The sequence below is a fragment of the Acanthaster planci genome, linkage group LG08, assembly GCF_054643075.1.
Source record: "Acanthaster planci isolate LZ-2023a linkage group LG08, COTS_SCS, whole genome shotgun sequence".
Taxonomy (NCBI): domain Eukaryota; kingdom Metazoa; phylum Echinodermata; class Asteroidea; order Valvatida; family Acanthasteridae; genus Acanthaster; species Acanthaster planci.
Window position 1 is genome coordinate 15,276,623 of NC_141784.1, and position 24,765 is coordinate 15,301,387.

The window sequence follows — 24,765 nt, forward strand, 5'->3', positions numbered from 1 at the left end:
ACTGCTCTTATTAACAAGGTTCAACTGTATCTACAACTCATATCTACAGGTCAGCCCTAGCTGCCATACACATTGGTTTCAAAATCGGTTGACTGCCCTTAACAACATGACATTCCATCATTTTTTGTATGATATGCTTATCCAGGGTTCCCTTGTCGGGAAATTGGTCTGGTCATAGGACCTACGCTAGGTTCTCTGTATGTTTTCTGGTCCATCCTTTGAACCCTAAATAATGCCTGCCTTACATACACCCATGTCAAGTTGGCCTTAGTCCTGAGAATGGTTACGTCCTTAGGTGGCAGCAAACTATAGGCTCTCCCCAAAGGCTGTCTATGTTGGGAGCCGCATGGTGTTCACCTCATTCCTTCGATCGGCTTCCTGACGCAGATCAGACTCCCTCACCCAATCCGTCTGATATCTTTACACTCTTTGCCTCCTTACATCCTTGAGATGATGCGGATAAACTTTTGGGGCCTGTTCATGTCCTGAAGTGGTACCTGACTAAAAGGATAGCATGCAAGGGACGATATCAACCCCATCGCTTGTCACTTTCATGAGACCACATCGTCCAACGATGTCAGTACACTATTGCCTGCTGGACGGATTCGGCCATTAGATTTACTAATCCAGTCTGGCCATTAAGCTCTGATGAACATAGTCATTACTACATCAGGGTTCACGGCATAAGAGCAGGATCTGCATCTTGGTCTTACTTTCGAGATGTTTCCATTGAAAACATTTGCAAAACTGCATGTTGGAAGTCGCCTTCTACCTTCTACAACTTGAGGGATGTCCTGCAGAGTGACATCGCAAATGGCAGGACAATCCTACTGTCCGCAGCCAGAGGTCAAAGGGACCTCTTAAAGGACGGAGGACAAATCGTTATGAAGTTCCTTTACCATTTCTTAAATTTATACATTCCTCCTTGTTTATATGTAAAAGTGTATTCTTGGCATTAGATGTGTCGTCGCCAACCCCCCCACCTACATGTAGACCGGTGCTACTCTGCATATGTAAAGACAGTTTGGGTAGGTAGAGTGCCATAGACTCTTTCCCCACAGGTTGAATAAAATCCATTAAAATCACACATCATTACAGTTACAAGAATACATTATTTACATAACCAGAATTCTTTCCCGACATTAAGTGTGGGTCAGGTCTATTAGAGAATACCTACCTAAACAGTCCTTTCCCGTCCGTCCTCCCCACTCTGGCTCTGATGTTTTTGAGTCACTTTTGAAAATAAAATTGCTTTCTGACAATACAAATCCACACAAAATACATGTACATGTAAGTAGTATATTTTTAATTTAGAAATTTTAGATTGCATTTATACATACATGTATTTACTGTTATAGGAACGACAGCCAGGTGACTGTGAGCGTTACAATGACTGCATTCGTCATGAAACCATAAGAGTAGCTGTTTGCGACATGTTAGAAAGGGAAAATCCAGTGATGCCAAAAACACTCGGGTAAATACCCATTTGAATATATTACTTGTAGATCCTGCCTTCTTCATATACATGTAATTCCCAATATCACCCGAACATCCTTATTTACAAAGGGTTGAGTGATTTTGCCTGTATTACACTGAGCAATGCAACATGCAGTGCCTTTGAAAAAAAAAATCTTGCAAACTTATGATTACTGCAGTGAAAGTGAGTGTCATCGTTGGGCACCTTGAGTTGTACAGCACGAAATTGCACTTTCACAAATGCCACTTTTTCAGAAGTACATGTACACTGGGAGCTGGTTAAACTGTTTACTGGTAATGCATGGTACACGATCCCTAATGCCCATGACATCAAATATATTTGTGTATAGAGCTGGAGCTAAGTACATTCCCTGTGCACTAATGAACATGTAACAGTAGGTCTCCAGGTTTGATCTATGGATACGTGTGCAGTACATGTGTTGCCTACTTCTTTGCAACCAATTTTGGCACTGACAGTGCACAAGCATGGAAATGGATGGTGAGAGTGCAAGGATGTGGAACATCGTTTTGTAACTTTTGAAGAAAAAAGACACAATGTGATGTTTTCAATAAGGTGTTTTTATTTGTATTTAAATATTTAGAGAGGTGATGAAGAAATCTTTTCCAGAATTTTATGAGTACTACATGAGTACAGTGACAGAGAAGTTACATCTGACTGGTCTCAGCATGCAGGTATCTGTATTATTTACACTTAATTGATATTGTCAGTCTGTGTATACAGAATGCACATTTTCAGCTGCTGCTACTCAGGTATGCTTTTTAATGTTTCTGGTGTTGTTCGATTGGATGCAGCTGAGCTGTGTTTGGACTGAGTTTGACAGGGTTCCATGCTCGTTCTTTGGGGTTTAGCTTTGGTTTAGATTTTCTTTGCATAAATTTCCTTTTTTGTTTCTTTTGTGAGGTGATTTGGGCACTGGCTGAAGAAGCAGGGGTCCAGTGCCCCCCCCCCACTTTTTCAACTGGGCAGTTTGTGTGTGGGAGGAGGGGCAACTGCCCCCAAGCACTTTTGCAGGTCCTATAATGGGGTGGGGCTTAATGGATTGGCCAAGTAATGCCTGATGACCTCATAACTGATCCCCCTCTCCCACTTTGAAACTCATTCCACTGCCTGTGGATTTGGGTCTTGGGGACTTTGAGGCTTATAGAAGGTTTGCATTGCTGCGGTTTGCATGCCATAAGTTTTTGTTCCACGGGCTTCGCTCAGAGTCACTGGAACCAAAATACTGCCCTTTAAGACAGCTATTATGTAAAGCCTCCATAGTTTTGTTAAGCTTTTCATGGTGAAGGTAGCGAGTTAGTTATACAGATTTGTGGAGCACCATGCAGGGATATCTGTTTTAGGAGTATATGTGGTTCTGCAAAGAACCCCTCCGGTACTCAACATTTCGGACAGTATGCTCTGTCCGTCATTAGGAGACTGCAAAAGTTGCGCTTTGAAGCCACTAATATTGTGTCTGGGGGCGGTGAGGTGTGAAGAGGATGCTAACTCGGAATCCAATCAAAAGTACCTGAACAGAACACTGGATGCTAGCAGATCAATGAGGTGTGTCAGTGTGAAGAAGGGGAGCATGGGGGAAGGTTGCCAAGGGTACAGGAGACCCATAGGCTGGAACATATTCTAAGGTATAGGAGACTGATTGGACTGGGGTGTGAGGATGCCAGATGTTACTGGTGTTGAAAATGATGTCAGGTTGTACTGTGTCAAGTCTGAGGATTTTGATGGCTTCTCAGATGCTGGTGATGAGTTTGACTTGGCTTGGGTGTGGGAGTGCTTGATGATGACTTACTTGTTGACTTCTCCTTTCCTGTCATGGGCTCTGAAGTCCAGCTCCATCCTTCACAAAGCAAGTCTCACTCTTCTCCGTCACTGCATCAGTACCACCAGATCCATCCCTTCATCATTACACAGGTAGATTTCCACTACCTAAGAGCAGCTCCAATCAAGCACCTCGATTGCTGATTACAACAAAATCCAGCAGCTCACCTCATTTTCTAGTGACTAAAGAGGTCATCCAGTGCATTGAGCCGGCCCTCCACCATCTCAACACGTCCTGCAAATCCCTGCAAAGCCCTCCTGAAACACAAGTCAACCAAGCCCAACCTTTTAAAACAAGACCAGTCAGCCATTGCACCACTACGGCAAGACAAGTCCATTCACATCCTGCAAGCAGACAAGGGCAACACCACGGTGGTCATGGACAAGTCTGAGTATGATCACAAGGTATCAGATGTTCTCAACTCCAGCTGCTACCATTCACTCCAGAAAGACCCCAAGCCATCCACTGAGATGAAGCTGCAACACAAGCTTCTCTCCCTCCAATGTTCAGCAAAATCTCCCATCCCCTGTACAGACAGCTCCGGCCCTCCAAGTCCCCAATGTTCTTCGGCAAACTCAAGATCCATCAACAAGTATGCCACCCCATTGTCACATCAAGAGGTGGTCCAACTGACAACATAGCCAAATATCTTACCAAGATTCTGCACCCACTGGTGGGTAACACCAAACACCACATCAAGATCTCCAAGCAATTCACCAGTATCATCCAAGGCCTCACTCTTCAGCTAGAAACCATTAGGTCATCAGCTTATATGTTATGTCCCTTTCCACCAATGCCCCACCCACCGACTCCACCACCATTGCCAAGGACAGGCTTCAAGCAGGCCCAACCCTCAAGGACTGCACCAATCTCACTCCAGACCAACTTCACAACCTGCTCCTCACCTACATCAACTCATCAAGCTTCAGCTGATGGGGGAAATTCTATGAACAAATGGCTGGAACCTCCATGGGATCTCCTATGTCCCCAATTCTGGCCAACATATTCATGGCAGAATTTGAACAGAATGTCATTGCCACAGCAGACCAGTGTTGTAGTCGACACCATCACAAGACCAGACACAAGACCATGCACAAGACCAGTCACAAGTAACAGTGTGAACAATAACAAATGAATACTTTTGTTGCAGTTTATTTTAATAGCTTGTTATTTGAATTTAGACTGGAGGTCGTGTATTGGTCTTGTATGGTTTTGTGAAAGTATTAAGTGGTCTCGACTACAACACTGCAGCAGACCACAGACCCAAGATTTGGCTCTGGTATGTCAACAACACTGTTGTCATCAGCATGGGCAAGACAGCCTCAGTGGGCTTCACAGCAGCATCCAGTTCACCATGGACAAGAAAAGGATGACAATATCTCATTTTATTTTGAAATCTCATGAGAGATTCCTTGAGATTCCAGCCACTTGTATGTGCAGTCATAACACCACGGCGCATTTTCTGTGGTAACAACAAAACAATTTTTACTACTTTTATCCACGATTATTGAAGTAATCTTCGGCTCATGAGAACCTTTGTTTGCCCGTTTTCACTCCATGATAATCATGGACACAGCAGGAAAATCAAAGTCCACAGAGACTGTCAGGAAACAACCCACAAACTCAAGCAGAAACACCTGGTCAAACTGGGCAGCTTGCACCAATACTAATGCACACACACATATAAGCATGGCAGTTGTCACAATCAACACTCATGTAACATGCACCGATGCCTCAACCACTGCAAGAGCAATGATGTTGCCGCCACACGCGCCAACCAAGATGACGAGTTTGAGTAACTCGGACCTGTCAAAGCCAAAAAAGGCAATGCAGCTATAGCCAGACTCTAGAAACTTATGAGCAAGCAGGCGGAGTAGTAGGCGTAGAAGAGTTCAAGACCAGCTTTACCCTCCTATACCTACCCGACCCCCCTCAACTGGCCCAATTCCCACCCTTCGGATAAATTCCCATTTCCCCGGGGCTCTTCTCAACCCCAGGATTTCTCCCATTTCCCCGAAACTCTTCTCAACCCACAGAATTTCTCCCCCCCTCAACCAGGACTTTCCCACCCTCCAGACCAACTCCTGAACTCCCCGGGACTCTTCTCAACCCTCGGGATTCCGCCCAACCCTGGGGATTAGATCGCAAAAGGGGCCAGATTTCCCCCCAACCAAAATTCTGAAAATTTCCCCAAGATTTCTCTAGAAGTAAAACGGATCTAACTTTTGCCACTTAATTTGAATACGCCAAATTAGTCACGACTCACGCGGCGTGGTTAACTGTAAACAGTTATGAAACTAAACGAGATGAAACGAAACGTGATTTAAGGGAAACTGGATTTACAGAGACAAAGGCATCACATTTGCTTGGTGAGACAAACCAAAAACGGAAATAAAGTTTCTAAACCAAAGCAAATATATATTTCCAGTGATTTGATTAGCGATTAAAATTTTAAAAAATATTACATTTCGTTAAATGGAAACAGATATGACAAACCAAAAAACCAACGTCAACTGTTTCTTTTGCAAAGACACGGTTGAATCTAATAACTTGGTAGATGCAGTCGGTTGTATACACTGTTTAAATTCTGATGGTTTGTTCGAATGTATCGACTGTAATGAATGTCATGATTGTCACAAATGTCACAACTGCAGGAAATGTACCCAGTGTCCGACTTGGGTGTGGTGAATATTTGTGGTGAATGTACAAATTGTATTTATTGTTAAGATTCTTACTATGATTCTTTTGATTCTTATAATTCTTACTATTGCAATGACTCAAGCATCTTAGACAGTTGCAAAGCGTGTTTCAATTGTATAGAATGTGTTGGCTGCATCAACTATGTTTGCTGCATTAACTGCATCGATTTAGATTGAATGGATCACATGGTGCTTATCAATGGCTGGCACAAGACAATTTACCCTCTAATGCCAAATCTAAACTGGATTCCGATTCATATGAAATTGGGTTAATAATTGAATATGACATTGACATAGAAGATTTAACTAGAGTAGATATTCAACATGAAAATTTATTGGATGCGGCTGATCAACCGTCAAGAATAACTTCCAAGAAAAATGTGAAAAATTTCCAACTGAGATACAAATATCAGAATCATGTCAATGCCAAAATTTCCTTCACACAATAACATGTTACTTAACACAAGGTGGAGATGGGGAGGAGGCGGGTAAACAAAAGTTTGAAAGTTGCATTGTCTATTAAATCTTTACCCTATAAAGGCTGTGACAAAACTGACATTAAATTACATTCCCTAAATCCATCAAGCCATGCCTCCCATTAAGAAGATGTCCCATTGGTTAAAAGTTTTGTCACAGAAGTTCCCTTATTGGTCTAACTTCTCTAATGTACTTGGCTGACACATTGTGCTAATCATTCAGTGGATCCTTTTTTAGAATTCTGTGTGTTTTCTACAAATTTTATAAAGACATTTAACCAAGATGCTTCCTTCCAATTCCAAACATACCTGCAGATAAGGAAAGCTGGTAAAAAACACTACCTGATAGTTTAAGTACTACTTCTTGGTAGTTAAGCATAGGAGAGATTTCTCGGATTTTGTTGTCCAAATTTGCAGTAAAATTGGATCAATTAGCCAGTCAGTTTCACAGAGCCATGCTAACACACAGTATTGCTTGCAAACTGTTACAATACATACCAACTATTACACACAGGAGAGATACACACATATGTACCAGAAACCAATTGCAAAGACCTTTATGAAGATGTTTTTTTTCTTACACTCTGCGTACAGCACTGGCAGAGCCCAATGAATATTCATCACAATGTTGCCCCAAAGCAGCTTATTGGCTGCCTACAACAGCACAGGATCCCTTGTTGACACAGAAATGCTTATGGCATTCTGTGCAGTACATAAACAGTACATCCACGTACATGCCTTACTTATACATGTACTGTGTAAGCATAATCTGTGCATGCACAAATGTTCATATTCTAATGTACTGTGGTTTTAGCCGATATTGGCATATGTTAGCATTAATTAATTCAAAGAACACATTGTTGCATCTCATTAATGAAATTGTCTGTGACAAACCAATTGAACACTTATATGGAATACTGAGAATAAAGCATTTGATCATTTAATGATAAAATGTCTTGTAGCAAATTTTACTGAGTAGGTGCCCCATAGTCTGACTGATTATTCGGTCGTTGTTCAGGTCTTTCGCTCGGTCACATTCAGATTTTAAATCGATGTCAAACCCCAGAAATTTGACCGGGGTAGCTATTCCCAATAATTGGGCATACAGGCTCAAAATCAAATTTCCCAACGTATTCACAATTTCTTTGCGAAGCGTACTTCGTTCAAGTTGAATAATTTTTCTTGTTCCTGTGGATTTACGGTGTACTCTTTGCCTAAGTACTTTTTTCGATTCACCGGAGGCAACTAATGAACATAATCTGTCTTTAACATTTGGTTTAGGCTCGACGGACTCTTGTTTTGCATTAGAGATGAGAATACTTTTGATGTCGTCCATTTTAATATATACATTTTAAGTTTGTTGACCGCGTGCTTTGCGCATAAATATTCAAACGTATAAAATGTCAAGTTAAATGCAATGACTAACTTGACAACTATTTGAATTAATTGTAACATGGCTATCATTTAATTAAAACAAAATTAACTAGAGGAACGTGGTTGTCAACAACCACTGAGCTGTTTCGGAACTTTCTGTTTTGTGATGACGTCATCTTGACATCATAACTTTAGGAAAATTCTTTCATGAGGGTCTTTGTTGCGTGGAACTTTGATGTTGATCAAACCTCTGAAATTGCCCAATGGTGGCTTGAAAATGTGTATAAAGTCAATGGGCTGAAATAAATTTGAAAATTCATTACTAAGTTGCACGATGACATCATCACAACATTATCTCTTTAGAATAATTCTTGGATGAGGGTGTTTGTTGGCTATCACTTTGATAGCGATCAAACATTACGGTAGTGGCTTGAAAACGTGTACAAAGTGAACAGGAAAAAATATTCAAATTCGAGAAGAAATCCCGTGATGACGTCTTCATTACAAATTTCTTCTAAGATCATCCTTGGATGATTGTCCAAAGGCCTGCAAATTTTGAAGTCAATCAGATTTAGGAAACTGCCAAAGTGGACTGGTGGAAGGAATCTGGCTGACCCCCCAAAAAAAACTAAAGAAAAAAATTATCAGAAAAGCAATAGCTGTTCCGGCTGTTGCCGAAACAGCTCAAAAGAAAAATAAAAAGAAATTTAGAGGAACTTGGTTGTGAACAACCACTGAGCTGTTGGGAACTTTCTGTTTGGTGATGACGTCATCATGACATCATAACTTTAGGATAATTCTTTCATGAGGGTCTTTGTTACGTGTAACTTTGATGTTGCGGACATATGGAAGCACCATCGCACTCAACACATTCGTTTCTTCTCCGTTTATGAGGACAAACGCCAGAACTGTTGCACTCAATGCGTCAGCTCTTCTGTCGGCCATGAGGGCACTTATTCTTATCAGTATACTCTCTCTTTTTATTAATATTACAACTGAGATTATTATCACCGGTTAATCTAATTTTAAAATTAGAAATATCTTTTGATTTCTAACAGATGTTGCATTTTTACACATTGTTAATTACTGGGAATTGATAAAATATTTTATCATTTTTATTGGAGTAAATATGAAACTGGGGCTCGGCATTTAACACCAGCGTGGTAAATTTCACATCCTGCAAATGCTTTTTAATCGGTTCCCGTTCTTCGTGGGGCACAACGTCGTTTTCGTCCAAATATTGTTCAAAACTGTTTTGATCCTTAGAGTGAGACATCGCGACCCACGCTATGTTTTTTCTCATGTCTTTTAATACCAAGTTGTACTTTTGAGTTAATAGCCAACATGAATGTTAGTAATGTCGACCACTGAATGCCACTTTGCTTAGTGCACAGGTATTGCTTCCTTTCGATCAGATGCACAGTCATCAATTATAAACAGCGTATATACCCCATCGAAAACTTTTTGATACAAGTCGATGGCCTCATTTAACTCGAATTTCTCTCGATCAAGGTCACACAAATAGACATTCTCATCGGTATAAACCCACAGCCGATCCAAATAAGTCTTATTCTTAAACAACGTGGGGCAAAAGATCACAATCGCCTCGTATGTGAACCGATATTCTGTTTCCAAAAGATTCAAAATCCACCGAGTCTGGCCGCTACTCGTTTGGCCCACAATTAAGGCGCAGTGAGGTGATTTATTCATGGTATTTTAATAAACTAAACTTTTAAAGGTGCCATTTTCCACAGGATTATCAAATACACGTACATCATCAACGGCCCAGCAGTTTCTGCCTCTTTTTCCAACTGTATTGATATATCACCACCTCCACCCAACGGCCTACCCGAGCCATGAGCTGAGTTATTGTCGGAACTTCGGAAATAGAGCTGTAGCCCGTACTTGTCTTTCAAATAACTGCCCATATCAACGCCTGTAAGATTCAGATCTTTCACAACCGCACGCCCCAATTCAGTGTCCGAGTCCCCGAAATACTTGGAGATTTTGGTATAGTGTTGATATTCGAACAGCCCTAGCGAGTACAGCTGATTGGGCTTACCCTCGACCGTTACGCTTGTTTTCGTGATATGCGTGTTGTAAAATGGGTTATTTGCGACAGGATCTCTGAATAATATTAAAATCCCTTTCAAGCTTTTTCATTGTTTGATCGATGCTGATGTTCCCCAACATGTCTGATTTATTAATGAGTTGCTTCCACGAGTGAATCCGGTTGAATGGTAATACACGTTTCCCTTATGCTTTCGCCGCAAACTTTGGGCCAGGTCTCGATTGGTTACGACTTCGTACTCCAACGTTAGGTCAGAAATGCTGTACTCCGTGGCCGTGTCTGTACTTTTGACCACCTTGTCGTGACCGTTAAGCGTCAACTGATACGTCAAAGGCTCTTTGAAACCCGAGGGGTAAAAAGGCCCATGATTGGTTAAGGGTTTTTGTCGAAATTGACCATCCGCGAACTTCCGCGGAGCTCGCGGACAAAAATTGGCCCTTGGCAACCGATCGTCAGCGACTCCCTTAAGCTTATTGGCATCGTCTAACAATGGCCTTTGTTAATGCTAATTTTCCAGGTCTTTTCTGCTATTTTCTGGGCAGTTCATGCGGGCTTCTCAAACATTCTTTTGACTTAGCGTCCAATCATACTTTGTTGGTAGCCCTCTTTTTTCTTGAAGCCCCATGTTTCTTTCGCTTTAACGCTGTGGAAAACGTAATTTTTCCCTTGCGCTTTGAGATAATGTTACGGGTCAGAAACTATATTTAATAATGGGGAAGAAAAAAAAGTTTTTTGTAGAACTTCACTAGCCTTCCAAAGTTTAGTGGCGGAAGCTTTCTGCATAAAATAGGTATTAAAAACATTACTTTCTACCACGATGAATATTTTTTAACACTGCGCTATCCAGACGTTTCTGACCCATGAAATTATCGTTGAATTAATTTTAAGCGTGGTTTTGTTTCTTGTACAGTAGGTTTTATTATTATTCCATCAAAGGCTTATACAGGTATTTATTTTCTTAGTCATTTTTTCCTTTAGCCGTAATAAAAAATGTTGGGTTTTTCTGAAAATAATTGCAGTAAAGGTAATTTAAGCTTAACGCGTTGACCGCAATTCATGGCCTACATTACCCCATTAGCTGATAAGTGAATATATAAAAGCAAATGTGTCAAGCTCTGCAGTCTGGGTGATACTGTTGCTTATACTGCACTGGTGATACTTGGCGACCTGATTTTGCCATAGTCACGGGAATTTAAAGCAAAATTTTATTTTGCGACAACGCGGACCTCGCGGGGTGCGCAGACTTCCAATCAGGTCTTGAGTCGTTAGTAAACGGTGTGTTCTAGACCAGCCCCTCTTTTCCGCTTCCCAGACTAGAAGGGACTTCCCCCAGAACTTGTGACCCCCAAAACCGGGACCTCCCCCAAGCCCTCGTGACCGCTCCTGGAAAACCCCAAACGCTCCGAGGAAAAAATTGAAAAGAGTTTCTCAACATTTCTCTAAAGTAAAATGCTTCCAATTTTTGCCACTAAATTTGAATATGCTAAATTAGTTGCCACCCATGCGGCATGGCTAAGTATAAACGGTTACGAAACGAAACGAGATTTAATTGACTAGCAAAGCTGGACGTGCAAAACCAAAAGCATTGCATTTGCTTGGTGAGAAAGACTAAAATCGGCAAACAGGTTTATATTAAAGCCAAAGGAAATATTTATTCCCGATAATTTACTCTCTGCTTAAAAACTAAAAAACTAAATAGAAACCAGACAAATATGAAAAAGATATGATAAATCGTAAAACAAACGTCAATTGTCACTTTTGCCAAGACACTACAAACTCGGTTTACTTGGTAGATTCGTACGGTTGCTTGCGCTGTTTAAATTCTGACTGTTTATTTGAATGCACCAATTGTAGAGAATGCCACGACTGCCACAAATGTAACGACTGCAGAAAATGCACTCAGTGCTCTACTTGCGACGTGTGCAGCGAATGCATAAATTGCGTAACTTGTTTCAATTGCTACGACTGCTAACATTCAAATGCCTTGGACAGTTGCGGAGACTGTTTCGATTGCGGCAATTGTATAGAATACTTTGGTTGTAATAATTGCACCTACTGCGTAAATTGCTTCAAGTTGGACGGCATGGATCACGTGGTACTCGTGGACGGCAAGCACGAAAAGATGAGGCACAAAAGAGACAACGACCTGCTGTCTAATTTTGCGTCTAAACTCGATTCTGATTTATATGAAATTGGTTAATAATCGAATATGCCGTGACGTTGAAGATTTAATTAAAGTAGAAATTCTGCCAGAAGATTTAAAAGACGCGGCCGATTAGGCCAACAATAATGAGAACAATTTCAGACAAAGCTGAAAAATCAGATCCATGCCAACCCAAGTGTACATTGTAACTGATGACCACTAGCGTCTCAATGCCAACAATACCAACCCCAATGTCGTATATGGTCCTTATGACTCAAGCAAATTAACTATTTTAAATTCCGTGATTAAAGAAGGCACTTATGTAACTCAATACTGCTCACTCATTTATTATACACACGGAGGCCTAGAAAAGAGCCTGTTAATTGTGATGCCAGATACGGCATAAATCACGTCTATAAATAGGGAACGCAGGATAAAACTGCCAATAATATTGTAGGTAACCAAATTTGTTATCAACTACGAAGGCCAATGATGCGTATACTCGACGCTATAAATATGGCGGTTTACGAGTTTATTGGAAACCAGGCTACTACTACGTCCATCATACCGTTATGCACGGTAAATGCTTACAAAGGCAGTCGAGATATAGACGATTTAAACAGGGTACCATACGTCGTTAAACCGCCCTACTCAGACAAAAATTGCATGTACGTTAAAATTGATTTTTACTCCTCGTTATTTGACCATCGAAAGAGGCCCATCACCTCGTCAAATATTGAGAAATTTATAGATAAAAGACGCGATGCGCAATCACTCATTTATCCAAAAGACATGTATTATGGAGCTTACTGTCTGCTTTCTTGCCTCACCAGCATTAGATACACAGTCTCGACGGCCTTGTTGAAGGTTAGAAATGACGGACTTATTTTAAATAAATCGGCATTGCAATCACTTAGAGGATTTGACCTTCACGAAACTGAATCTGAATGTGAGACTGAATCTGAATTAGAAACTCCCGTGAAATTAAAGGTGGATTAAATTTGATAATTAGACAACTAACAGTTTTTAAACCTCGGTTATTCTCACGCCACTTAAATAATTAACAACAGTTAAAAAACATGGACAATTATTTACCAAGTAGTATTATATATCAATCGTGGATCAAATTTTCCCTCCTATACCTATCTACCAACACCGATTCCAAAAGTCAACACAATCATGTGGGCAAATAAAAGCAGAATAATATTTTCATAGTATTTATCCCCGCATGCACAGGACCAGAGAACTGAACTCAGGGACAGGTGGACACTCGCATTCTAACTTTTTTGTCGATTTGCCTGAGCAGCCGTTTATTGAACTTGACACAGTTCAGGTTGTTCCCGTCCGAAGCTGGTGATGCGGAACTGCAAGTATATCTTACATTGCGTTTCAGGCAAAGTGTAGCTATTCAGCAAAAATTACAGAGATTGTTCCCGCCCGAGCCTGGTGATACGGAACAGCAACACATATCAGCAAAAGTACCTGTACTATGGCAATCGGCAATTGTCAGCGATTGTTCCCGCCCGAGCCTGATGACGCGGAGCAGCAACTCATATCAGTAAATACATAGAGCTATCAGCAAAAATGTATGAAAAGCAATTATCATATCAGCATTTGTTTCCGCCCAAAGCACATGGAGCGGTAAATTAATTTTGGAATGTACGTGCGCGGTACAAAGCCTTCGATTTGCAAATTCAAGCAGCAATTACATCTGGCAGAATGCAAAATTACCCAACTTTTATGAACAAATTAACAAGGATTTACTCCAGCATACAATAACTTTGGGCCAACCATCAAACGCTGGGATCAGACAGGAATTTCCACGAGGTGCGGCCCGACTTGGGCTTACACTGGGTTGCTGGAATAACGGGCAACTAATGAGCATTTTCAACAACGACCTTCAGCTATTAATGTCAAAAGACAGAAATTAGTGAGTACGAAATGGCTTTTCTTAATTTGGCCCAGAATAATCTAGTGACTCCCCGGACAAAGGAAGGGGTCAGGCCTTTTCTTTCGGCACATTCTTATAAGTGTCGTAAATAAGAATACAGTGCCTTAAAACCGAGGTCAATTTGCGGTCCCTGAATGAAATTATATATAACGGGTTTGCCCTTACCCAACGTATATTTATAAGCACTGTATGCTCAGTGCTTGTCCGAGAGCTTGCGAAAAAAACCTCACAAGCTTACTCGGGTGGGACTCGAACCCACGACCTCCTGCTTACTAGTGCAGATGTCTTAACCACTCGACCACCGAGCTTGCCGGGGTCGGCTGGCCGGTCCGAGTCAAATGAAGCAGCGGGTACCGCGAAGTATTATCAAGATGTATTTTTTTTTTTATGAAATGAAATTCACACCAAATAACCACCTAAGTCAGTGACTTTGCCCTTCCAAGAAGGGCGGAAACCCCCCTAAAACCATTAAGGAGAAAAAAAGGGGAGAAATTCCTCTCTGGCTCCGTAAAATTGGCAACCGAGTACAGGATTTACCGGATCGCTGTCACTTACTCGAGAATCGGCAAGGTGTTCTACCGACAGAATGCGCATCAATATTTTTTGCAAGGCAACAAAAAAGTTATCAAATAAGCTACGGCTGACAGGTGGTGGCACTGAACGGGGTGGAGGAGGGTTGCTTTGGCAAAACAGACAGCGTGTCAGCGCCCATCAGACTTGTGATGGAGGGCATTGCTATCGCTGCATTGGATGTCTACGCTTTGCTAAAGTACGCCAGTCGGAGACTCACTCGAAAAAACAAAAAACATGACCAAATCCGCGTGCTTTGCGACGCCAAGCTAAATACCATCGAGGAATATGTTTCCCATGCTATCGAAGACGGTGATATATCCCAGAAGAATCATCGAGGAATATGTTTCCCATGCTATCGAAGACGGTGATATATCCCAGAAGAATTTCTTTTGATTTTGTCTTAATTTTGGAATTTAACCAGATGAAAGAAAAGATTCGCTCCAAGACGAGCACAAAATTACAAGAAGCCAAAAGGGACAAGGCAGAATTTGACCGACAAGTGCGAGCAAAGGCGGAAGCGCTTGCCAATGAACGGGCAGCCGATTTAAAAAAAACCTTATGAAAAACTTGGCGAATAAGTTTAACAAAGTTGGTAAAGTATGAGGAATCACCTCCAGCTTTCCCTGATGCACCGCCTTATTAAAAACATTTATATTTTAAAAGATGGGGCACAATATTAGTCGTTTAGCCATCATGGTCAATAAAGGCAATTCATTTGTAGCTGAGTTTCCCAATTCAACGCATGAGTGCAAATTACTCCGAGTGAAAAAGGACGAAGCGGTTAATCGCCGGATGACAGACCCGATATCGTTTTACCCAAACCAGTTTAATTTCGCGGTCTACTGCACTACGACGGCTTGCGGAGTAGGTTTTGACCTATTGTCCGATTCCAATCCATACGTATCTGCGCTGTTTAATTTCCACGTGTATTACACGGTTTTGAAAAAATTTCTACGAGTGTGTGATGCCCATCCCAAGTGACGATCCAAATAAATCGTTCAAACAAAAGAGGGATACAATATCGACCGGATTGGGCACAGCCTATTATTATGACAACAGATACATACCTGTCCCCGGCAAAAACTATGACGCCCACGACTTACACGTAACAAACGGCAAATACGCTGGGGCCACTTTTATGGGTTTCGGTTGGGCCGATCCACCCAAAGGCGTGGGTCGCGCGAGTACGTATACAGTGACTTGGATCGCGCAATTGGATGCCCTTACATTGGCTTGGTGGGACTTTATCCCCCCAAATCGAGCTTGACCGACGTTGGTATCAAAAAAGTAAACGAATCAATCCGAGCTTAATTTTACGCGTTGCTTAGTGCCCAGGCCCAAACAAACACCAGCGTTTTAGTCCCTAGTACTGGATTAGATGCCAAACAGCAATTTATAACTATCGTGGAATCTTTGATTAATTCGGTGCCCAACTTGGAGCAGTCAATTAACCAATTTCAAGATTTGTTACAATATGCAAAAACACCGTTGAATTTCGTAGTCGCACCGGGGTTGTACTTGGTGTCCTCTGACATGGACTTATACATTGGAACGTTTGAAGGTTACAACAACAACCTCCAGATCGCGACAGCCAGCATGCAAACGGGTTATGTACCAAGTTTAAATTCGAGCTCAGTGCCATCACCATCAGATTTTGCAGATCCCGATCAAGTAGAAGAATTGGAACCAGAACCCAAACCCCTTTTGCTAATACCACAGATAAAGAAACCGTTAAACATTCACAACGAAGAGAAATTGTCGTCAACTGTTGGAATTATTACTGTTGCTGGGCTCGGTTTCATGTGGTATAAAGTAACGACTTGGAATAAATTATGACATTAAAAAAAAACCTTCTCAAATTTGAAAAGGGCTTTAATTTTTTTGCAAGATTTCATTAACTTGGGTTTTTTGTATAAAATTCAAAATTAAATAACCCCCCGTTGTTAAACAACCAACTCAACACGCTACCATTTATACCGGGTAAGGCGCCCAAGGCAGACAGACCCAGTTTCTTCAACACGTTAACAGCGCAGTCTCTGGTTCTGCAAAATCTTGTAGTTTTATGTAACCAGATGGTTTAGCTCTCGAGACGATTTTTTTTCGTAAAATAGCTAATTTTATTTCATCATTTTCAATTCCTAACTTTTCTCTAATAAATTTTGGCCCATTATAACCAGCGTCCTTGGCATTTCTTGCTTTACAAATTTAATGGGGTTTCTTTTGTCGGTCAGACGTACTTCTTTAAGTGTACACGTACCATCGGCTTTGTAAAATAAACCTTCATGTTTGTAAAATTTAGAATTTTCATAATTGGGTGCCGACGGAACATCATTTATGCCTTGATCTATTATAAATTTATAAAAACTGTCAACTTTGGGGGTACTTCTAAATATTATTCCCCCTTCTTCCAATGTATCTTCTCTGGGTTCTTCAAATGACGTTTTTTTCAAATTGGATCACAGGTATCATCTAATATTAATTCTTGTTCTTTTTGATCGGCTTTGAGTCTTGTTGTTTTTCCTGTAGATCTTTTTTTTTGGTTTTCCCCGAGCCTGTTTTGCCCACAATTAAGGCGCAGTGAGGCGATTTATACTTGTTCATATTCATGTTAATAAACCAAACTTTTAAAATTACCCTCTTCGACCGTCAATTGCACGTCCATCACCAAAAAGACGTACATTATCAACTGCCCCTTAGTTTCTGCTTCACGCTTCATTTGAATTGAAATGTCACCACTTCCACCAAGCGGCCTACCTGACCCGTGTGCCGAGTTGTCGTCTGATCTCCTGAAATTGAGCCATAAACCGTACTTGTCTTTCAAATAACCAGCCATGCCAACGCCAGTTAGATTCAGGTCTTTCACGACCGCTCGAGCCGATTCTGAATCGGAATCGCCGAAAACTTGGAAATTTCGGGAAAATGTTGATATTTGAAAAGTCGTTGCGAATACAATCGATTCGGTTTACCTTCGACCGTGACGATTGCTTTTGTAATGTGCAGATTATAAAATCGGACCGGGTCTTTGAACAAAACCAAAACTCCCTTCAAACGTCTAATCGTTTGGTCTATGTTAATATTCCACAATGTGTCTGATTTGCTGACTGACTGTTTCTTCCACGAATGAAACCGGTCAAATAAATAATATACGGAGCCTTTGTGTTTTTGCCTCAGCGTGTGGGCAAGACTTAATATTCCAATGTCAAGTCTGAAAGTGAATATTCTGCGGCCGTGTCGGTCGATTTAACTACTTTATCGTGACCGTTAAAAGTCAACTGATACGTTAATGGTTCTTTAAAACCTGAGGGATAAAATGGCCCGTGATCTTTCAACATGGGAACGACCAACGGTATGGCCTATCTATTTTTAAAAGTGACGGCGATGGCTTTGTCTCTACCGTCGTTGGCAGATTCGACTGCATCAGCTGCACCCAACTGCAATTTGGCGACGTTTTCCCTTTCCAACCCAAAGTACGCTATGTTTTAGTCTGCGTCATGGGTAGCCAATTGTCTCTAAAATTGTGAAATACGTCTGCATCGTGGTAGCTGACGATTCTGTTGCCTTGTAAACTGACGTTGAGTTCTAAAACTAGGTTCCTCGCCACGTTGTTGTATACGGTTCGATTGTCGTCCGATGCTCCTTCTAGGTCCAACTTGAACGCCAATTTTACGGTGCCCGATACTATAACATCGTCTATACCCAATGCCGGGAATTTAACATTTAACGTGTGCGTCGCAGACATTGAGCCAGGATTGTGCATAACAATGACTTCGCGTCTTTCGCCTTTAACCCTAACCCTCCTCAATCCTCCAACAGGTGAAGGATTGAGGAAGGTTAGGGTTAATGGCACGAGGAACTTTTAGCCTGCGGCTCAGGTTCAACTTTTTTGTGTATTGAGTACTCTAATTTATTATAGACTGTTTTTTAATTAAAAATCTTAAACAAGAAATAATGTTTTTGCAAGATCTAAAAGCATGTCAGAGTTGAGATCCACGTTGGCTCTCATGTCACTCATTTTGTTTGTTTGATCTGTTTGAATTTCAATCATCTTATCTTTAATTTCTCGATCCTTGTTTTTTAATATTCATTGATGACCAAAATAACGGGCATTATAAAAGACTAAAATTTATTTCAGACGTCTTTGAACCAAAAACGGAATTAGACAGTAGGTTGCAAAAATTAGGTCTAATAATCGACGAAACCGAAGAAGTGTACCTAAACGCAGAAGAATCTGAAGAAGAGTATGGGCCTGAAGAAGACGAAGAAACAGGTACACAGAACCAATGGAGCCGGAATTACCTCCAGCATTTGAGGAATTTAGGATTTCTCCAGAGGAGGAAAGTAGAAATTTTAGACGCCAACAATTACAAATCATGATTAAAAACCCCTTATTTAACCACCTTAAATAAACGGACTATTAATAAAAACAATGACAGATCAAGAGATTTACCACCTAACTGGCATAAAAGTTACTTGGCCGCAACGTTCATCAGAAGAACCCACATACCCACATGACGTCAAAATGATCAGAGATTATAAACTCATATGCCGGGATTGTGGATTAATATTTTGTCAGATTTATTCAGACGAAGTGGAAAACATCGCAGGAAATATAACCAGCGTTTCGTTTATAAAAACCGAAGCGAAAGTCGAGTAATTTTCAAAGAATTAAACGTTCAATTGACGCATGATCAAGCGGGCACCATAGAATACAAATTGAACCGAGTTTTAGCGGGTAACATTTCTAGAGGCAAACCGCTGAAGGCCCTAATAGCGGTCTGTTACCAAGACGTAACCGGAAAAGTTGAATCAACCATTAGAAAATTATTTCAAGTCTCGAATAAGCACTGGAACAACGCCCTCGATAAATTTAAACTTGCCAAACAAGATTTTTAAAACCCGTTTATATTTAAAACGTATATAATAAAATGGAGACACACACTTTTCACTTGACCAAAAATCCACAGACGTTTAGACTAAAAAATATCATTCATAACGAAAAAAGTAATAAATCCATTGAGTCAAAAATATGCAATTGGAAACCAAGTATTTTAATATTACCCAAACTATGGAAATTGAGTAGAGAAAAAACGCCTTTGACTTTAGGTATAGAAGGAATAAAAAACACAAAATTAATGGAATATCATAAAGATATGTTTTAAACAGATAAAGTAGCTGGTGGAATAAGTTTTGCAACCAGTTGTTTATTTAGTATCTTTGTTTCTGAAATAGCTACCATGAGTGATTTTTTAGAAAAAGTTATGATTATTTAGTTGTATGGGAACGTGCTATTCGAAGCAACAATATTCAAAAAGCCCATGCACTTTTGATACTCACGTTTTAGAGCAGTGTTTTAATGAATATCTTAGGACAGATCAGGTTTTTGGTGGTTTTCGTACGTATGTTAATTTTGATGACTATTTAAATTTAGAAGAAACGGTAGACACTAAAAACGAATTTTTAGAAACGTATCCAATAAACAGTCATAATTTTCTTGCCGCAGAAACTAAAAATAGAGAGATTTTGCTGCAATTAATTCACAGATAAACGATTTCCGGAGTGTTTCACAAGGAAGAAGGGGTATATTGAGCTCAATTGTATCTAAATTGACATGATTATTAAAGGCTTTTCAAGCAATTTTTGACAGATTAGATTTTAATAGCGTTTCATTAGATCAATCCCCTAGTGAATCTGACTTTACGACCGAAATTAAAAGAAAATATGTTTGGGTCCTTGATGACCGTGCTCCCGAGTATGATAATTATTGGTGGTTTATGGACTATCCTAAAAGTCTTAATTTCAGAGGAAATGTGATACCTATATTTAATAAACTTCATGCAAAATATATGTTTGGCACAGTAGACGCCATTAAAACCGGTAGCATTATATTAGAATCCGGTTATTACGATGTAAATTGGTTTGATTTTATTTTAAACGCCATTCCAGGTGTACGTTTTAAATTAAAGTTCACGAAAAGTCAAACTTAGTGATGTAGCGTTTTCTGCACGTTTCCTTGAATTATTTGCATTTATCTATTAGTGAATTTAGCTTTCAGAATCTTCATGTTTAACTTTGACAACTTTCTCATTACCTGTAAATATCCTGTTTGCCATTCTTAGACACATTACTCACTGCATTTTCCTTGTAAGAGTACACCCACACAGTGTCTTGTACACTGTATATTGTTTCCGCCTATTTGACCTTGTTAGCCCAGAGACTGTGGCACACTTCAGCATGCTTCATTTAAGTTTCTACTGTTATCCACCAAGGACTTTGTTTTAAGGTGAAATTATTCATTCACAGTCATTGTTCTAAGAATCCAGCTAAGACATGTGACTAAGACTTTCCTTTCTTAAGTTTTGTGACTTGAACTACATCCTGTTTCTAACTGTATATAAGTCCTGCATCATTGTACAGCTCCTCAGTATCCAGTATTCAGTATCCAGTCTTGGTGTTCTTGCGAATAAAGTTCGCAACAACGCCGAATCAGTACTGAATCTCATGACGACCCTAATGTGACTTTAGCCGTTTTAGACCCTAGACTCGATTTGATTTTAAAGAAAGAAGTGGGAAATTTGTTGAACCTACCCAGATCCGACCTTACATACATGACCATTTATAAAGGTAATTGTGATTTAACTCCCCTAAAATATCTATTTATTCATTGTGACCAGTCAAACACCAGCACCAATTTTATAACGGGCAATCCTCAGACTTATTGGGCGTTGTAGATGCAAATTCTCGCGACTTGGTTTGTACAGATAAAACACCCACAAAAATTGATAGATTTTTGTACTGATTTTATCCAAACTGAAAAAAGTTCACGAAATAAAAAAAGATCAGATCAAACACAAGCACCAAACTGCAAGAAGCTAAAACGTTCAGTAAAGAAGAATTTGAACGAAAGGCAATGAAAGAGCGGAAGCGCCAGCCAATGAAAGGGTGGCCGTTTAAAAAAAAAGATCTTATGAAAAACTTGGCGAGTAAGTTTTACCAAGTCAGTTAAATACCATCCGCTTGCCGAGACGTAAAACCAATGGCACTCCCTTTTAACACGTAGTGCACAAAAAAATCCCTTTATTTAAAAGATGGGACATAACATTAGTCATTTATCGATTGTTGTCAATAAAGACAACTGGTTTTCAGTCGAGTTTCCCAATTTAATGCACGCGTATAAATTCCCAAAAGTGAAAACAGACGAAGCGGTCAACCGTTGGGTTACGGAGCCGATTTCATTCTACCAAAATCAATTTAACTTTGCGGTGTACTACGCAACGACTGCTTGTGGCGTGGGTTTTAATCTACTGTCTGACACCAATCCGTATGTGTCGGCTTTGTTCAACTTTCACATATATTACACCATACGAAAAATATTTCACGACTGCGTGATGCCAGTTCCGAGTGACGACGTATTTGACGCATTGCATAACAATTACGATCATCGGAAGTTTATAGACACTTGTGTACTGTACAACGTAGACCCGAATAAGTCCTACAAACAAACTAGGGATACTTTGTCAAACGGATAAGCCACGGCTTACTACTATAACAACGGTTACGTGCCAGTGCCGATGATTCAGGGCAAAGTGCCTGAAGCTTTCAACCTTAGTTTCTTCAATACGTTTGCCAAGTTCCACAATTGACGTTCGATCCAATCGGTTACGCCTCCTTTACCCGGGGGTTCAGGTGTCGGGGTCGGTTCTGGTGCGGGACTTGGACTAGGCGTGCCGGCAGCTCTGACAGCGGCTACGATGCTAGATACATTCGTACTTACTGCTAGTGAAAAAGGCGTTAAGATGCTTACGATCCTGACGCCCTGCTCTCTAAACAACGTTCGAATCTTCTCGCGTAAAGTCATATCGCCGTCCATCACTGCTGTAATCGTTTCCTTGATGCGATTGATTTGGCCCCTTAATTGGGCCGTGTTCCTATCGACAACTTCTAGCCTGCCCCGTCTTTCGACTTGTAAGTCGTCCAATTGACGTTGAAGATTCGTACGTTCTCCTTCAGATGCCACTTCTTCTAATTTGGCTTTGATTTGTTCAATCTTAGTGTCTAACTGGTCTAACTTGCCCTGGTTTAAAATTAATTCTCCTTTGGTCGTCTGTAATGATTTATCTAAAGCGACGCGTTCCCTGTACTTTAGCCCGTCTGTATCTTGAGTGAGCTCTTCTATAATGTCTCTGACGCGATCTGATGACTGTGGGAGTTCCAGGATCTCGAGGTTTTTGTGTTGAAGCTCTGAAAGTACACGGGTTATCTTCTGTAATTCTTTTTTCGTTTTACCAGAAGCGTAGTCGCTAAGCCTAGGACGCGTCTTATAAAATTGGTGTTTGTTTTTTGCCTAATTCTGTTTAGACTAACTACTACTATTATTTCCCCGAGTTAAGAGAACTTTTTATCCTCAAACATGACGTACAATCGATCTTTACTATCGAGATTGAAAAAATTCGGGTCTTCGATTATTGGTTCGTACCCGGTTCTTTTCTGATCGTGTCATAAAATCGTACATTTTGCCTTTTATTAACTCTATCCACAAGTCTGACGTGCCTAATGCTTGACCTTCTGTAAAGGAGGTTTCATCTGGTGGTTGATATCGAGTTCTGTATCCCAATCGAGTTCTTCATCTTCGGGAACATTTTCTTCTTCATCCACGCGATCCATGGGTATATTATCAAATCCGCTTTCTGCCATTTAACTTCTTTAACTTCAACTTTTAACCACTTCGGACCGGGGCATTTTTCAACGTTGAGGATGCTGGGCCGGCAAGACTATCATTTTTTCCGTTTTCAAAATCCTTCAACAATTCATCATTCCATTTAACGGTCGTTTATAGCCGCACAGAGTAATCTTCAGGCACTACTCTAAGTTGACAGGTGACCTTCATTGACTCCCGAATATTTCAGCCAGGCCTGCAGCCTTGTAAACAGAGCCCAGATTGTGCGGTGTTATACAACTGTCTTTTGTTCACGAACCTGGCTCAGTGCACTGCTGACCTCTTTTCAATAGGGGCCAGATTAGCATGCAGCGGTGCTGTGTGGCTCTTCGCTGCGGTGGTGGAGAGCTTTTGTCCCCGGTGGTAATCCGCTTGCTCTAAATACCCCAAACCCTGGTATACGGTTTCAAAATAACGCTGGATTATCACCACTTTTGAGAGTGAAAAATGCCGGTCATGCCCAGCAGCCTGGTCTTTTGTTCGGAGTACGGTCTTTTGTTACAGGGCCCTGTTTCCTTTGTCCGAGTTCGGAGACCCCGGCCACACATATAAACCATACGGCTCCGATTTCGGAGTCCCCGGCTGGTAGTGGTTAACTTTAAAATAAACGATTTAAACTGGAAACCGTACTTACTTTAACTACTGGGCAAACTTGCGGGTAATACACCTTGCGCCACGAGCCACCCCTGAGAAGTTAACGTAAATTTCAGTCGTAGGTACTCGTAGGTATAATACGACAAATTAGCTGCAGTAACTAGCTCGATAACTACCTGAATCAATTGTAACATTGCTGTTATTTAATTATAACTAAACTAAAAAAAGATTAAGCTAAGCTGCGTTAACCTACCTCAAGCAAATGATAAGCAAACATTAAGTAACCCATAACTAGCTAATATTAGCAAGCAGGTTATTATAAATCAGTTGACTCGACACTCATATTACACTTGCGCATTGGATTACACTTATGACAGGCCAGGACACAGTTCCACTTTAAATGACCAAAGTCCGTGTGTAATCTTTCAATCGTCGCCTGGTCGGCTCTTTCCTCGATATATTGCAATTTAACTTTGCAATCGATACAGTGACAATTTTCATGCTCGTCGACTAATCCTTTTAGAAACTCTCTGTCGATAATTTTTTCAGGGCTGAATAAATTATTCTGTTTGTCGCACCGTTTAGAGTTTTGTAATCATCGATTGATTATAATTTTGATCGCGCCGCTACAAATTTTGCATTCATGTCTACGTCTCCCGTGTGGGCATTTATTTTTATTATGGCTCTCTATTCGTCTATCAATACATCTATTACAACATAAACTTATCTCGCCGTTGGACTTCATTCGAAAATTAGAAATTAGTTTTAATTTCTTACAGCGATTACACATTATATTCTCCATCTTTCTACTTTTATATGAGCTCCCCCCAAAAATCTCACTTTTATTGAACATGATA

The 24,765-nt window shown here is 40.5% G+C and overlaps 1 protein-coding gene across 8 annotated transcripts in view; it reads left to right on the forward strand.

The window, feature by feature from the left end:
• ube2z (ubiquitin conjugating enzyme E2 Z) overlaps positions 1-24,765 on the forward strand; it is a 71,884-nt gene that overhangs the window by 31,799 nt on the left and 15,320 nt on the right. For all 8 annotated transcript variants that reach the window (XM_022252500.2, XM_022252501.2, XM_087140299.1 and 5 more), the window contains 2 exons: positions 1,359-1,474; positions 2,079-2,169. In XM_022252500.2, the coding sequence (XP_022108192.1) occupies positions 1,359-1,474; positions 2,079-2,169 (207 nt within the window). The remainder of the gene's footprint in view (positions 1-1,358; positions 1,475-2,078; positions 2,170-24,765) is intronic.